Below are 17391 nucleotides of genomic sequence, written 5' to 3'. Positions count from 1 at the left end.
GGAGAAGGGAAGGATCCAGGGAGAGCTTCCAGAACATTCCAGGGGCTCCAGGAGAGCTGGAGAGGGACTGGGGCCAAGGGCTGCAGGGACAGGACACAGGGAATGGATCAGAGTGGAAAAGGGGAGATTGGGGTGGGATCTGGGGAATTGGGAATTCCTGTCTGGGATGGAATTCCCAGAGAATTCCTGGATTCCTGGCAGTGCCCAAGGCCAGGCTGGACATTGGGGTTTGGAGCACCCTGGGACAGTGGGAGGTGTCYCTGCTCCTGAAATGAGATGATCCTGAAATTCCCTCCCAACCCAAATCATTCCATGATTCCATGATGTCTGTTCTCCAACCCAAGACAAATCTGAAAACGCAATTTCTGTTGGTTTAAGAGGATTTTCCTCCCTGCCCCATGTACCCACTGCTTTCARTGCCTCAGTTACCCCTCAAACACCGAGTCCAAACACCCCCATTATCCCTTTCCCTTCCCCAACCTCCTCCCAACCCCACCCAACACCTGTCCATAGAAAAATCCTTCACCGCCACCTGATTTTCCACGCCAGTCCTCGATGAGCAGATCCAAGACGCTCATTTCAAACCTCTAATTACACACTCAGCTTACTCCAATTAATTCAATTCATCAACAGCACTTCCACGGACAGCTTGTGAACTCTCAGAGCAACAAGGACAGCGACTCTTGTCAGTGGTTGAGTTTTCCTGGAGATTTTTGARTTCTGGGACATTTCTGGGGCAGTGTTTGAGTTTTTCTAGAGATTTTTGATTTGTGGGGGCGTTTTTGGGGCAGTGTTTGGTGCAGGAAGGAGGAGATTCTTTAATGTTTGAGGGGATGTTTTAATTACACTGCTTTTAAAATATCTTACAAAATATCTACAATATTTTAAAATATCTACAAAATATTGTACAGATATTTACAATACTGTAAAATATTCAGTATTTTACAGAGACAAAACAGATGAGCAAATTCCCACCTCAATGCCAGAGGCACACAGAGAACCCAAGTCAGAATTGTCAAACTGCTTTACATAATTCGTGTGTGTGTTTAGCTACCCACAGAACTCCACTCGAAATTACTTTCCAACTTAATATCCTTCCCCTTGGGATCTGCAAAAACAGTCCTGGAATTACAACAACATTAATTATCCACAAAAATGAAGTGACAGTCAGAAAAGTTTTTATTATTATTATTATTATTTTTAAGCATTTCTCTGCTGTGTCTGCTCATTTGCTGCTTTTCAAAATGAAAAAGCCCAACAGTTTGAAAGCAAAGGTTTGTTTAAAATTGCCAGAAGGGGAATGGTTTTCATCCTTCCTACCTGAAACTATGAAGAGTATGATTTTTGTGGCTCCGAGTCATTTCCCCATCTCTCCTGGAAATAAACTGATCAAGATGATGCTCAGGATCCGAGTTGTCAGCTGAGATGGCAGGTTTTAAAACCCAAGTGAAAAATAATCCCCTGAAAATTGGGGTTTATAAAGGTAGGAGTGAATTATAGCTCAGCTTTGTCCAATTTCCACCTCCCATCTCCAAGATTCATCTCTCCATATCCTGAGAGCCAGACATAATGGTATTAATGGCGAATCAGAGCAAGAAATCTCGAAGAGCATCTGCCCYTACCAAACACCTTTCTTTCCTTCTGAAAACAATACCTTTTTTCACTGAAAACAATCAAAGTTGAAGAGGCTTCAAAGACAGTTTGATACTTGCAAACTGTATAAACATTTTTCTGCTTTCTTGGCTTTTTCCAGGTAAAAATCCCACACCGAACTCCCTGAGTTTGAGAGCTGGCTGCCCAAAAAGATTTAAAATTTAGAATAAARTCCCAAATTTCTTCCTGGAATTTAATCCTGGCTTCCTGCCTGCAGAAGGACAGCCCTGACCCAGCCCAACCCTTCCCATTCCCTCTTTTCCTGAGACATGATGAAATTATCCCATAATCCTACAGATTTCAGGCAAAACCCAAGTTCTGAGACTGAAGAGGCCCTTTGGACACTCCAAGGAAAAAAGGTTTTATTTTATATTTTTATAAAATCAGTGGTACACACCTCGCCTTCCTCAGCGTGATTATCGATTGGGATCTGTGGTTTTACAAAACCACTGCAGCTTCTCTTGCTAGCAGATATTAAACCTTACTTTTAACCTATTGTTGCCTTTTGGCTGGTTTTAGGATTACAAGTAGACACAGTTAAGGGGATAAAAGGGTTTTACTTGAGTATTTTAATAGGATTTTAGGTGTACAACTCTTCAAAGGTGGAACACACCAAGATGCACACCGTGTATAACATTTACATAATTTTATAATGTTTTTAATTAGCGTATTTATTTAGAATTCTTCAGTAAGAAATCAAATAAATAMAGGAATATCCCCTTATTCTAAAGGATTTCTTCACAGATGAAGCTAAAGCCTGGTTTACACAATATATTTTTTAAAAAATTTACTTGGTTCCTTCAACCAAGGTTGAAGCCTCAAATTTTCAAACAGCACAGAACTCATCAGCCTCCAACTGAAAATGTTTCATCTTCTGCCCAGCAGTTCCCTAAACAAAACTAAAATATTAAACTACAAAAATTACAAACACGTAAATTAGAAGCACAAAATAAGACAAAAATACAAAAAAAAAACCCCAAGAAACTATACAAAATATATTGAAAAATGTATTAAAAAAATCAAGCATCACTATCATGAGTCCAAACAATTATAATTGCTTTGAGTCCTTCAGTCAAAACTAAACTATAAAAATTACAAATATGTAAACTAAAAGTACAAAAATACATTAAAAATACAAAAAAAATCTTTAGAGGTATATAAAATATATTAAAAAATATATTTAATAAAAAAAATCATCAAGCATTACTATCATGAGTCCAAATAATTATGATCACTTTGACTCCTTCAGAGTATTCCCAGCTTTTTCTCTGTCAGCAGCAGAGAAAATGGAGCTTTCCAGACTCTTTTCACACTTAATCCAAACAATACCAACAGGTCCCTGAGGCAGAACACAAAATAATAACTATTTCCTAAAAAGCAGTTTTTTGTCCCCCCCGGAGGACAATCCTACAAGAAAAATTAGGTTTCCCAATTCAACACAGCTGATTACCTGGGAAAACATCATCATTTAGGAGGAAAAGAACACCCTGAAGAAGTTTTCCTCACCATTAATTTGTGAACTGAAGATACATTAAGATGCTCTTCATACCTTTACCTCACTGAAATATAGACTGGAGGTGGTAAATAAATCAATCCTTTTCTTTTCCCCCCTCGTTCTCCACACCTATGCCAGGAAACTGGAATAAACATGTCATTAAAACAGCGATCGATGGGAAAGTTTTAAAGCACAGGCAGCAGGGAAAGGTCAGGCCCCAGGATCGATTTTCATATCACAATTTTGGTGTGCAGCTTCCCACAGGGTTCRTGTCTAATACTCTGTTTCATTCTTCTCTCACTTTACGTTTGCATCRGTGAATTTGCTCCGCGCCAGGTTTTTACTCTGGGTTTACTAAGAGGTTGTAATTTATGCAGTGGACTGCTGAGACAACACAAAAAAAAAAAGGTTGGGGAAAGCACTCGGGTGCATCAGAGCATCAGTGAAACCCCAGAGTGGCTCAGTCATGCCAGAACCTCCCTCCAGCACAACAAAACAATAAATAAATAAATCTGATGGTTCCAATTTTAATAACCCACCACAGAGAGCAGCTCTGTGCACCGGGGTGGAGACAAAGCCGATTTCGAGGTTGGAAAGATTCCTCCAAACAGATGAGGATGTTCACAAATAGAGGTTGAAAGAAGTTTTCCAGCTAATGGCAGATAAAATGTCACAGCCTGCAGAGCCCAGTGAGCCACGGAGAACAGAATCCAGCAGCTCGTTAGCAGGGAATGGTTGATGAGGCCTCGTTTGCATCAATTGAGGAAAGGATTTTTCATGTGGTTTTCAAGAGAAACGTTACCCAAGTTTGACTGTCTGGTCATAGGCACAGCAAAAACTCTGAGTTTTAAAAGCCACTATAGAATCTTCGAATGGTTTGGGATGGAAAGGATTTTAAAGTTCATCCAGTGTCACCCCTAGCATGGCAGGGACACCTCCCACTGTCCCAGGGTGCTCCAATCCCAATGTCCAGCCTGGCTTTGGACACTGCCAGGGATCCAGGAATTCTCTGGGAATTCCATCCCAGCCAGGAATTCCCAATTCCCCAGATCCCACCCCAATCTCCCCTTTTCCACTCTGATCCATTCCCTGTGTCCTGTCCCTGCAGCCCTTGGCCCCAGTCCCTCTCCAGCTCTCCCTGGATCCCTCCCTGTCACACTTTACACACTTTCAGAGCAGACCTGACAGCAGAGTCACTGCACAGCCACCAAACCAARCCAAACTCTATTTTGCAGCCTTTCCCTGCTTTGAAATTCCTACTTAGAGCAGGAACTTTCTTCAAAGATTTCCGGGAATCACAGCCCATCCCGGGACAGTCATGAACAAACTGCACAGGGACACATTTCTGGCACACCAATAAAATTCCAGGCATGAATATATTTCAGACTTGAATAAAATCCACTTCCTGCACTATTGAAGGCACTGCCATGCACAACAGTTTGAAAAAAAACCACCTCACTCCACATATAATTAATATTTACCCCGTGCCAAATCACATTTAAAAAAAGGAAAGCTGGGAAACACTTGCCAAGCAAGAAACTTGAACCCCCCCACCCCAAATATAATTAACCTGAGCGAAATGATTAGCAAAATAAATAAGGCTGAAATTTCTGTGATTTTCAAGGGGAAAGAAAAAAATAAAAAAAGGCAAGTCATCATTCAGGAAGGCTCAATTTCCATGGGAAATCACATCCATCGCTCCCCTCTGAAGCAGCGATTTGTGTATTTTWGCAGAGGGATCCAGCGCTCTGATGAGGTTGGCAGTACCTAAAATTTTATCATTATGCTGATGAAAAACGTTTTTCTCGAAATACTTTTGCCTTTGCTTGCACTTTTCATAAAGGAAACTTTAAAAACGGATTTATTGAGCACCATCAGTCTCATGAACCCAAATAAATGAATGGATTTATATCCAAGGAAAAAGTTAATGCATGGAGTGGATAAACTTCCATTCTGCTCTCTGATGGSAGAAGGAAAATTACCCATTTCCCCAATGCCTGGTCTCAAAGCCAAACATTAAAAACTTCCTCATTTTCTTGGGAAATGGGAAAAAAATGGTAAGTATTTGCTGAGGTGGGTAGAATAAGGAGAAAAAAGGTAAAATTCAAATTATTACCTACTGGTCCATTGAGTCGTGTGGATTTATTTATTATTCATAATTCTTCTCTTAATTATCATTTATTCCCTGTAACCACTGCCAAGCTCCAATTCGTGTGTCCATCCTCTTATTTTTACATTGCCTTGAGTATTACCCTAAGACCATAGCATTTATTAATGCAGACACTGCAAATTCTGTCTCAAATTGACAAAAATCAATTTTCTGACTGAACTTTCCTAAATAAAAACGCTTTTCAGATGAAAACATTTCAAAATATTCAGAAACTAAAGGGAGAATCAACAGTAAAAGGAGTAAAGTGGCATCAGGGTAGAATTTTGGATATTTATTCTAAGGTAGATCTAAATTTTATTTTATTTTATTTATTTTATCCAACTCTTGTTAAATAGAAGTTCTAATTTATGTATTGTTAGTGAGTTGGAGGCATTAAAATATAATTCAAGAGTCATTTTTCATCTCTAATCCCAGAAATAAGCACAGCTTTTAACTTTATATAGAGGAGTCCATCTGTACTGTGTATGGATGTGTGAATAAATAATTTATCGAGAAGTTAAAATTAAGATTTCCTTCCTTGACATTCTGAAAGGAGTAAAATACATTTTGCAATCAAATCTGAATGTGGTCATACAATGCTCATGGAACAGCACCAAAATCTGTCAGTTGGAATCAGACAACAAACAGTCCAAAGTTTTGGATATTTTTATGTTTAAATGTTATTTCAATTAAATATTGGGGGAAAAAACCCTATTTTTGAGAAAGAAGTGAGAACTAAACACACAAAATACACCATCTATGGTAAAACAATCCGTAAGATGAATGGAGATAAAAACTTTAATTTTTGTGTCACATCCCAACAGGATTTGTCTTAAAARTACCAAATTAAATTGTTAATAAATCACAAATGCAAGGTCGAGCAGCTTCAGTGCAGCACAGTGGGAACTCAGGTTTTTGTTCTGTTTTTCAACACTGCATCAGTGTTTGTATTTATATCATAAATTATTTACCATTTAAAATGATTTATAATTTAAAATTAGTTTATAGTCCATGTTTTTATTACCTGGACCATTCTACACAGGCAAGACAAAATATTTTATCTGATCAATGTTTCTTGAATGTTTTTAAAACCCAGACTTCAAGCACAATTCATCCCATAAAGACCTTTAAGTTTTACTTATAAAAAAAAACCTTCATCTTTTACAGCTGTTTCATTAGAGACAAAAAAGCCCCTATGCTCTGTTTAAAAACATCTTTATAATTGTAAATATCATRTAAAAATGATAATAAAAAGATCCTTGCTCTGGAAAAAATTAATTAAATGAGTCAGACCTAGAAAAGAACTAAAGCTGTTAATGTTTAATATTCAGTTTGATACTGAATTTTGATATTTATCCCTTTTTTATCATCATCATGATTAATTATTAATTAATTTATTTTGATAAATAAATCTGCTCCCTCTCTTTCACAGACCAGTGCACAACCCCTGGTAGCCCAAAAGTGTCCTGTGACAAAATGCTGCAGTTGCAAACCAAATATTTCCACATTTAAATCCCATTTAGCTCAAGTCTTAAACACTCAAGATGCTCAAAAATAACCCAAGTTTTTCTGTCAAAGCTCAGCTGAAGAGAGACGAGATTTCACTGGAACTTATTGATTTCCTTTATTGCTGACACAAAAAAAAAAAAAAAAAAAACGAGAAAAGCCTGATTTTTTTTTTCCCTGGGACATTAATATAGTCCTATCTAATTATATACTCCATCAACCTAACTTAATTAAATAACAGAATGCTGGGTAGGAAACAACTGAGATATATGCAGACAGTTTAAGTAGTACTAATTACAGCCTAATTTTTTTTAATCCATCATAATGAGCTTTTCTCCCCATTTTCAGCAGAGGACAATGTGTAAGTTCATATTTATACTCGAAGTGCTGTGTTTTCTATTTACAACAACACAGAAGTTCAGCAGACACCAAAATTTCTAAATTTAAAGTGGAATTTTTAATTGCTAATAATAGCTCTGCCCAGGCTTTCAGAATCACTGGAATCTYTGAGGKAAAAAATGMATCAGAAAGGAATATTTCAWTATACAGAAAGGAATATTTCAATATACAGAACGGAATCAAAAAGGGTTTTTCTGGTGTAAACTGCTTTAATACAGCATTTTACACGTTCAAAGCACCTCAAAACATCCTGMAGCTCCCARAAATCTCCAGAATTCCCAGAAATCTCCACAATTCCCATTTCAAGGTACCTTTTGCTCAKCCCCCGGGGTCACAAGGACCCCACCCCACTCTGTCTCTGCAGCACAAAGTGATTATTTGGGCTCAGGAGGAATCAGCTAAGCTTGAGCTTAAAAAGAAAAAAAACCCTGCTCAGGAGGTCAAAAGGGATTTAGAGCAACAGTTGGGATCAGCTCTTACAAGGAAATTCCAACTCATTTGTTGTTGAACATGGATTTAATCCTCAAACCTGCACAGCCCCCAAAGCCCTCACAACCACTTTGTCTCAGGGGCACAAAATTCACTGTTTATACAAAGCAGGTAAATGAAAATAAAAAAAAATTATTAATTTTATTATAAAAAGCCCGGGTTTTGTTTGAAATACAGTTATTAATGAACCAACCTTCTCTTTTGAGCTTCGGCGTCTCTCCTGGCTCGTTCCAATGCCAGTTCCTCAGCTATTCTTTTCTTCAGCTCTTCTTCATTAACTGCAATTAGARGAAAATTCAATGAAATGTTAACAGAACACAACTTTATCCCAAATTACAGAAACTGCCTAATACAGTGCCCTCGATTGTTTATTTTATTTTTTCCACACAGCAGTTGGAGCTGCTTTCTCGTGGTTTAAATATCTTTGAAATGTCAGCACAACACCAGCGAGCCTTTAAAAAATTTTCTTATTAAACAGTTTTTCAATTAGTGCAAGCTTTTGAAAATTAAACAACATACACTATACAKCAAATTAAATATTTTCCTTCAGAAATATGTCTTTGTACAGTAAAACCAGGGGGGATGAGAGACATAAATGCTCAGAAAATGCTGGGTTTTATTCATATAAAACCAAAGGAATTTTTTTTGTGCAATGGATCAAGTATTTTCRGATGTATTTTACACAACAAAGCTTTTATAACATCCTAAATATTCACATTTCTAGGTCCTACACAAAGATTTTGCCCCAAATCCTCCTGATTTTGTTTAAACAAACAGATATGGAAAGAATATTTCTTTCACTTAATTCTGTCAGATGAATCCATGAAAGTTAAGAACAGAAAAAGGAGGGAAGCAGCTTCTTCAAGAATATGAATAAAGGGAGAAAAACTGGAGAGTCACCAATCCCACAAGGCTGAAAAATGCCTATAAAACCACCAAAATCCAGCTAAATCCTAATCCTGGCTGGAACAAAGCTCTGCCCACACTGAACTGAAGCTCTGGCACAGTCTGGATTTCCAGCACAGAAATCCAGGGAATTCCAGAAATCCCCTCCATGGCAGTACAGAGCTCCAAGAGCTGATCCCACCCCAAAACACCCGACAAAACAGAGCTGCTGAATCCAGGAAGGTGACAAAAGCCTTGGAGAGTGACAAAACCACTGCCAGGGTAGGCTGAGCCCAGAAAAATTCATTTTCAGGATCTGCATCTCAGTGACCTCATGTCTAGGACTTGGATTTATCTGCAAATATCCAAAATCATTATTCCATATTCCAATTCCAGTTCAGGCTCCCAGCAATTCTACTCATCCTAAAGCATCCACACAAAACAGTTTTATSAATGAATGAAGGAATTTCATCAACTTTATGGGAGTCTTGACCAACTAATCCAGTTATAAACATCTCAGGAAAAGCAGCAGGAATCGATATCCATCCTGCCAGGCCCAGGAAATGCTGAGATCACAGAAACAGAGGGAAAAGTGGGGGGAAACTTGGGAATTACAAATGAGATTAAAATAAAAATTCAGAGGGAAATACAAACCTTTTAATCTCTATCACAAAGCYGSGTGAAAAASCAAACCCWCATTTTATYTGGATTATGTTGAYATATCAACATTTAAGTATTTTGWTCACCAACATCTACATCACGAAATTTATTGTTCTGGTGGGCAAAAATGAGTACAAGAACTCCAACAGACCAGAGGATGGTTTATGCCATAATGAGAAAAGATTCGGGCACCAGCCAATAAAGACATTTGACCTTAACAATCAATTAGGCCRCCCATCGATCAGCCAAATACTAATAGGGAATAAAAGCAGAGCTATAGATCATTCAATAGAATTATTGTAAGGCATAATTGGGTAGCTCCCAAATGGGAGCTTTATGATGTTTCAGTTAAAAAAAAAAATTGCAGTTCTACGAGGAGGAGGGATTTGTTCTAGAGGAAGAACATTTAAAAAGAAAAAGTAATTTATTGGAGAGAGGGTCAGAAAATGAAGACTGTTTCTAGATAAAGGAATGATATTTGTGATGGCCATCTTGCAGAGCATTAAAAATGCACAGCTGACCACTGAACTGTTAGAGAATGTTAAACCTGGGGGGTGCAAGAGTGTTGAAATATTCATACATTAATATTATTATATTAAAAATTTAATTTGAATACTGCATAGACTTTCTCACCACYGCCCCGTTTAATATTTGAAGAAACTGAAATCAGTGTTAACTTCATCCCAGAGCAGCCAAACTGGGATGATTTTCAGGTAAGTACATTCAGGCAGCATCCCAGAGCTTTCCCTGCTCCTGCAGCAGCACAGGACAGTCACCGCCTGAGCGTTAATGCACAGCTCCCGTCACAAACCAATTTGGAGAGATGGGCACTAATGGGAACACRCTGCAAACCCCACAGAGCTGCAGGCACAAAGAGCTGCTCTGGCCCCTCAGCAGGACCAGGGGATGTGTGCCTGATTGGCAGCGTTCTCCTGGGATAATGGGAACGGAACACTGCCAGGATAATGGGAACAGAACACCCCGGGATAATGGGAATGGAACACCCAGGGGAGGCTGCACAATGCTCTGAGTGACCAAACTGCTCTGTGGAAAGGAATGGGTGGGCTGGGTTTGTGTGGCCAGGGTTTAATGCCCCCCCCCCACACTGGAGGGGCTTCTGAGCCAATTCCAGCCAGTTCCAGGATGGATTCACCCAGTTGGGCCAGCCAGGAATGGTGGGGATACCTCCAGGATAACAGATTGAAGAAGAAAAATACAATTTATTGAGCAGCTGAAATTGTGGTCAGAGCAGGGAAGGGCGAGAACATGGAACAGAATAGCCCTGAAGACACCCAGGGCAGGGCAGGAGAGGCAGGAGCTGGGATTCCCATGAGATTCCACAGAGAAACCCTAATTGACAGCGTTCTCCTGGGAACACCCTGGGATAATGGGAATGGAACACCCAGGGGAGGCTGCACAATGCTCTGAGTGACCAAACTGATCTGTGGAAAGGAATGGGTGGGCTGGGTTTGTGTGGCCATGGTTTAATGCCGCCCCACACACACTGGAGGGGCTTCTGAGCAAATTCCAGCCAGTTCCAGGATGGACCCAGCCAGTTCAGCCAGCCAGGAATGGTGGGGATGATAATAAGGACTAAATTTTGTTACTTCTAGACCATGCACTGTCTTATTTCTAATTGAAATTATTATAAATTGATTGATACCCACATTTACATTGGAAAATAGAGAATGTAATATAACAGGGATGTATATCTGGGATAATGGATTGAAGAAGGAAAAAATTAAAAGTTCTTGAGCAGCTGGAATAGTGCCCAGAGCAGAGCAGGGTGAGAACACGGGACAGGAGCAGCCCTGCAGATACCCAGGGCTGGGCAGGAGGGGCAGGAGCTGCTCCAGAGCTGGGATTCCCATGAAATTCCATGGGGAAAGCCTTCATTCTGTTTTCTCTCCCCATCCAGCTGCAAAGGGGACTGAGGAGAGGCTTTGCTGGAATTTAGACAGGGCCAACAGTGATAAAAATCAGAGAGGTCCGGCCAGGATCAGGGCAGACCAAGCAGGGACTGTACAGTGCAAGGATCTTTCGCCATTTTGGTGCCCTCCAGGATACACCACCCTGACTTTTCTTATTTGTCCATTTATTCTTTAGGAAAAGTTTGAAAGAATTTCTCTTCCTAATATCAATTCTAAACATTTGAAGGACTGAAAGACTTCTCACTTCCCAACACTTCTCGAGGTTTTAGACAAATAAAATGTGTTCTGTCTTGGAACTCCAAAAATCACCCATGAGCAGGATGGGAACAAAGCTTCACACAATGACAATCCTTGAGAAACCATCAGTGATTTTTTCCCCCAAGTTTGGTACAGAAAGATTTTTACAACTCAGCTATTCTCATAAATTTGACTCCAAYTCCTTGGCCTTTGCTAATCACAAAATCCAAATCCGTACCTTTTTCCTCTCACTCCAAAGCAGCTGCTTGATGGAAAAGGAACACTCAGCAGGATGTCAGGATTACCCCCCAAGCTGTAAACAACACACCTCAGGGAAAGCAGACACCTGCAGCCTCAGAAATGTTAGCCTGAGAAATCACAAATGKGATATGGACAAATTATTCAAATAACTTCCAGCCTGCAGAGCTGGGAATCTGCCCATTAGCCCTGCATTTGCAAAAAAAAAAAAAAATTAATGCAAACAGAATTTATTAGCAGGTACCTTCACTAAATTCTCTTGAAAGGCCAGGTGCATTAAGCTATTAACGAAGAGACACTTTGGTTTCATACAATCAAATGACTTTTAAAAAATACTTAGCTAAGTAATATTCTGATAATGATTTTTTTTTTAAAAAACCCAAGTTGTGTTTTTCCTTCTAATTAAGCGTAGTTGTTTAAAAGAAAAATAAAAATATTGGCCAGTGAACAGAATACTGGAAGGTGGCTCCAAGATCTCCACGTAACCTACTCCTCTCCAGGCTGAAGAGCCCCAACTTTCTCAGTCTCACACATTTCAAGATGTATTGAACATATTTCATCTTTAACCTTATAAATATCCTAAATCAGCAAGCCTGATTTAACCTTATAAATATCCCAAATCTTGCACCTCATGAAAAAAATAACAAACCATCCCTTCAATCCACCAGCACTACAAGAAAACACTAAAAGCACTAAAAAAATAAGTTATGTGCTTTAAAAACCAGCTTTTAAACTGTTGTGGGTTTTCTTAAATATTATTATTTTCAAGAGGATTCTCAAGAATAAAYTCTACTTTCAGATTCATACAAATTTAACTACCAACACATCCAGCAATGTTTCTCTGAAATTCCCAATTCCAGGCACTTCCTCCAATCATGAATTCAGCACAAACATAAAGCTCCCCTCCAAGGACAGAAATTTGTATTAACTGTTAAATATTGGTAATGTGCAAGAATATTTCAGACGAGCTCACAGGATAATTAAATAGGAAAACAATGCAATTAAGTGTGAATAATTTAAAAATATTTAATATTTTACTTTCCAAAGGCRCTCTCGCATATATTACATCCTCTATTTTCCAATGTAAATGTGGGTATCAATCAATTTATAATAATTTCAATTAGAAACAAGACAGTGCACAGTGTAGAAGTAACAAAAAGTTAGTTCCTATTATATTTGGAACATTCTCCTTTCAATATCATATTAATGTTGAGATAAAGTAAATCACACTGGATTTATGACAGGGCTGGAAAAAACAAGGAGAGCAGGATTAGRAGATTTTCCCCCGTGATTGTTGGAATCAAATTGTACCTGTCTGTGATAACAGACCTCTTTTACAAATAGAATTCATTTTGGAGATTCACACCACCAAAAATAGCTGGTTTTGACATAATTTTGATATTTTGGAATGTATTATCTTAGACGACTTAAATTTGATAAAGAGGGGACAAACACAGGGATTTTGTGCAAGAGAAGAAATGTGAAATATATTCAATACATCTTGATATATGTGAGAGCCCATAAAAGCAAGCATTTCCCACCACTGAGTTAAAAAAAAAACCCAGTTAAAAAATTTCTCTAATTTTTAGTTTCTGCAGGAAYTCCTGCTGTGCAGATAAATGACTACATGGAGTTTTAATGTTACTTTTTCCGTTGTTCTCGATGCCCCTGGAAGGGAGGGAATTATTTCAACCAAATTTCCCCCACCTCTGTAATAAAAGTGCAGAGATAATAACTCATTTCAGCAGCTCTTTAGYCATAAGTCATTCTGCCCTCCTTTTAATTGGAAATAATTAATAAAAATAATGAAACAGAAGCATCACACACCTTTCAAAGGTTACCCCTACCTCAGACTGAATACAGCAGTGGAAAAAAATTCCCATTTCAGCTGTTTTAGTAATCCCTACTCCACGCACACTGGAAGGCTTTTCTTGTGAAACACAATGGATAAAAGCRTCAGGATTCCGTAATTCAACATTCAAAAAAAATAATCACATTGTAAGCAACGATAAGAAGGATTTGATGCTTCTGCTTTCAAGAGGATTAAGCATGTGGTGTCCTTTCAGGACAATTTAAGTTGTCCAGTTCCTGATCTTTCTGCTTCAGAAGTTTATTGTAAAGCTATTTTATCTGACAGGGCAGGGAAATTTACTGGTGTCCTTTTCATCTTCTTGGACAAAATCTGTTTCTAAATTCCTTCACACRTATTTCAACAAACTCCTTCTAGCGCTGCAGAGGAGGAGTGAAATAATTTGGTATTTTTACACGGAGCAGCAAAGTAAAAAGGATTTATTAACTAAAACATCTCTTAGAAGTCGCCACTAATGGCAAAGAATTACCAACCACTACTGCTCAGTGCAATGCTCCCAAATGGGCCCCTCTGTACTGCCAGGGCTCCAAAAATAGCAAATTTTGATGTTCAGTTCATCTGCCGCCATCACCTCGAAGGAGGAATCTCCAGCTGTGATTGTGCACTATCAGTGGCACTGAAAAGTCAATTTTAGCCAATTACAGCCCTGGATTGGAGCCACTTTGGGCAGGAATGAGGAGATCAYAAAGCTGCTCATCACTCAGCCACAAAAGCCTTCAGGGAGGGGATTTTTACACCTTTCCATGGGCAGGAATGTTCCAGGCACGGAATTTTCCTGTCAAATGTTCCCATTCCCACTCTTTGTGGGGCAGGTGGCCCTGTTTTCCATCAGCACACCCCAAACCTGCAGCCAGCACTCATTTCAASTGGGATAAAGCAAATCACACTGGATTTATCAGAGGGCTGGAAAAAGCAAGGAAGAGCAGGATTAGGAGATTTTCCCCCGTGATTGTCATAATCAGGTTGTACCTGTCTAGGCACACAGCTCTGTTTTACAAAGASAATTAATTTCTGAGATTCACACTACCAAAACCAGGTGGTCTTGACATAATTTTCTYATTTTGAAATAACCTATCTTAGAGGACTTAAATTTGATAAAGAGAGGACAATCACAGGGGATGAATTAAAGTCATTCATTAAGTGCCACGTCCAGTTGTTTCTTGCGGTCACAGATCAAATGTGGGTGACATAAATTTTTTATTTAAGGTGGTGAYATTGGCACAAAAAAGCTGGGGCTGCCCCTGGATCCCTGGAAGTGTCCAAGGCCAGGCTGGACAGGGCTTGGAGAACCCTGGGATCATGGAAGGTGTCCCTGCCCATGGCACAAAATGATCTTTAAKGTCCCTCCCAACCCAACCCAGTTTATAATTCCATGATCTAAAAGATCTTTTCCACCCCAAATGAGTGAAGAATCCCASCAAGAAGGAGGATGGAAGGGAAAAGGCAGAATTTTGAAAGCACTGATAAGGTGGAAGGGGAAGCAGGTGGAATCCAGAGAACGAAATCTAAAATTAAACCAGGAAAAAACAAGAATTATGGAAAARGGGCTCTAAGAGAGACCTTTGTAACCATTCAGATCCACATCCATGAAGGAATTTTTCTACCTGTCCTGAGCCCATCCCTCTGAGAAAATTCCTATGAATGCCACAAAACTGCAACAGTGCCACTGACACCAATCCACCCACAAGATTTCACAAAACATGTGAATAAATTAATTATCCTTGAGAAATCTGACTCTGTGGTTTTTAACCCTAAAACTGGTTAATAACTTTAAAAGTTATTGTGGGAAAGAAGAAGGAAACATAAACAACCATAATCCTGTGAAAAAAAAAACAAGTGTCCTTCCAGGTAAAGGTTAATGAAAGAAAAAAGTGTTTCACCCAAAGATAACACTYGTCAATACCTCTGCTGATCCCATCAAACAGATTTCTCAGTGGCTGCAGTTGCATGGAAAGATAAATCAGGATATCCAATTTCCACACTGTACATTTAAAGCTATTTAACACCTGAGCATGAAATTTTAAAAGGATTAAAAAATTTTCTAGTAGAAGCTGAATATTGAGGAAAAAAAATTTAAAAAAAAGGTGGCTATCTACGTATCATAATTTCATTTATCGATGACATGGGCTGCCCAAAGTCTGAAAGCAATCACTTCATCTCAAATTGGGTACAAAGCAAGCAGCAGTGATAAATAAGTGGATCTTTAGCAGCTGTTGTGCTGTGCTCAAATCTCATCTCCTGYTCATTCAGCCAGGTTATAACAAGAGGCTGCTCCAAAGCATCCATCAGAGCAGAGAAAACCATAATTGCACAATTTGTTTATTCAGCTCAGATGGAAACTACAGCACRTTCAGGTTTGTAATTGCTGACTGCACAAGGTACGAGGGAAAGAATTTAAACATTTGTACAAGGTCCTGGATATGAGAATTGTTTGGAAAAGGAAGCACAGRAGAATTTCTAAATATTTCCTTWYGCCTTGAGGATAACATTTAAAAYCCAAGTTTTAAACTSTTGTGGGTTTTCTTAAATATTACTTTTAAAGATCATTTAAAAGAGCATTGTTTCTGACATCCCATACAGCAGCTTATTTATTTGGGAGAATAATCTGGAAGTGAATGAAGTGACCGAGCGAAAAAACATTTATTTCACGTAAAATTAACAGCAGAACTCAAGAAGTCAGCTCAAAAATAGCCAATATTCACATTTCAAATATGTGCATCCCATAATTAACTCCTTGTACAGGCACAAGGATTTMTTTTTCCTCAAGGAAAGTGAAGATCACTTATATCCATTTTGATGCTTTTTCTCCAACTCCATCAAAGCCAACTTTTTATTTCATTATCAGCACACAGCTCCAGTATTGTCAACTTTGAAATGTGTGTTTTCAGCCCAATATTCCAACCTGTAGCGCTGATTTTAATAAGAACTAAAAACAGGCAGTTAACAATACATAACTCTGATGTTTATGGTTATTTTCATTATTCAGAAATAATATAAAAATAAAGGATAACACTGAAATGCTTAAAATTCTCCCAACAACATTAATCCAACACCTGCATTTTTAATRATTTGCAAGGAGATCTGCTAATAAAAATCACTTGTACAAATTCCTGGTCTCTCAGATGAGGCAATGTCACAACTGGAGGATTTTTTGTGTCAAAAGTTGTGAGCAGAAAGAAAACCAAGGTACTACAGGAGGGGAAAAAAAGAGGCTGTGAGAGATGAAATATGAAAATCCTGAGGAGAAAGAATGATCTGATTATCACAAAGATGCTCCCAGATAAATTCCTGAGGTTTGCTTTGAGTAGAACATTCTGTTTTCTTCTGAGAAGACAGAGCAGAATAAAAGCAAAAATCAGTGTTCAGACTGGCACAGAAACACAACCATGTTTTGAGTGAGGAGCAAAGTGATGGGATATCAGTGCTGCTCTTCCAGAAATTTCAGCTTCCTTCGGTTTCTGATTGGCACCAAAATCATTCTTCTAGATAAGCACTGCCTTCTCATTCTTCCYACCCATTTCTCCTGAAATTGGTTTTTTCCTCTTTAAATTTCCTAAATTGGTGCCATCTCCCCTTGTTGAGAAATGTCAAATAGGAGCATCAGGGATAATTGAGAGTTTTCTCAAGGATAAGTGGCCTCCATCTCATAGAAGGAGGAAAAGGGAGGAGGAAAAAAGGGAGGAAGAAAAAGGGAGGAGGAAAAAGGAGGGAGGAAAAAGGGAGGAGGAAAAAGGAGGGAGGAAAAAGGGAGGAGGAGGAAAAAGGGAGGAGGAGGAAAAAGGGAGGAGGAGGAGGAAAAAGGGAGGAGGAGGAGGAAAAAGGGAGGAGGAGGAGGAAAAAGGGAGGAGGAGGAGGAAAA

At 38.8% G+C, this 17391-nt stretch overlaps 1 protein-coding gene across 3 annotated transcripts in view; it reads right to left on the bottom strand.

Moving 5' to 3' along the window:
- Window positions 1-17391, bottom strand: part of CHCHD3 (coiled-coil-helix-coiled-coil-helix domain containing 3) — a 134027-nt gene that overhangs the window by 102978 nt on the left and 13658 nt on the right. For all 3 annotated transcript variants that reach the window (XM_057379999.1, XM_057380000.1, XM_057379998.1), the window contains exon 3: window positions 7885-7969. In XM_057379999.1, coding sequence (XP_057235982.1) covers window positions 7885-7969 — 85 coding nt within the window. The remainder of the gene's footprint in view (window positions 1-7884; window positions 7970-17391) is intronic.

This window comes from Malurus melanocephalus, unplaced genomic scaffold, assembly GCF_030028575.1.
Source record: "Malurus melanocephalus ecotype Western Australia unplaced genomic scaffold, MMel_1.1 scaffold_430, whole genome shotgun sequence".
Taxonomy (NCBI): Eukaryota; Metazoa; Chordata; class Aves; order Passeriformes; family Maluridae; genus Malurus; species Malurus melanocephalus.
The sequence above is the reverse complement of the archived record's forward strand: the minus strand, read 5'-3'. Positions and strand labels throughout refer to the sequence as shown.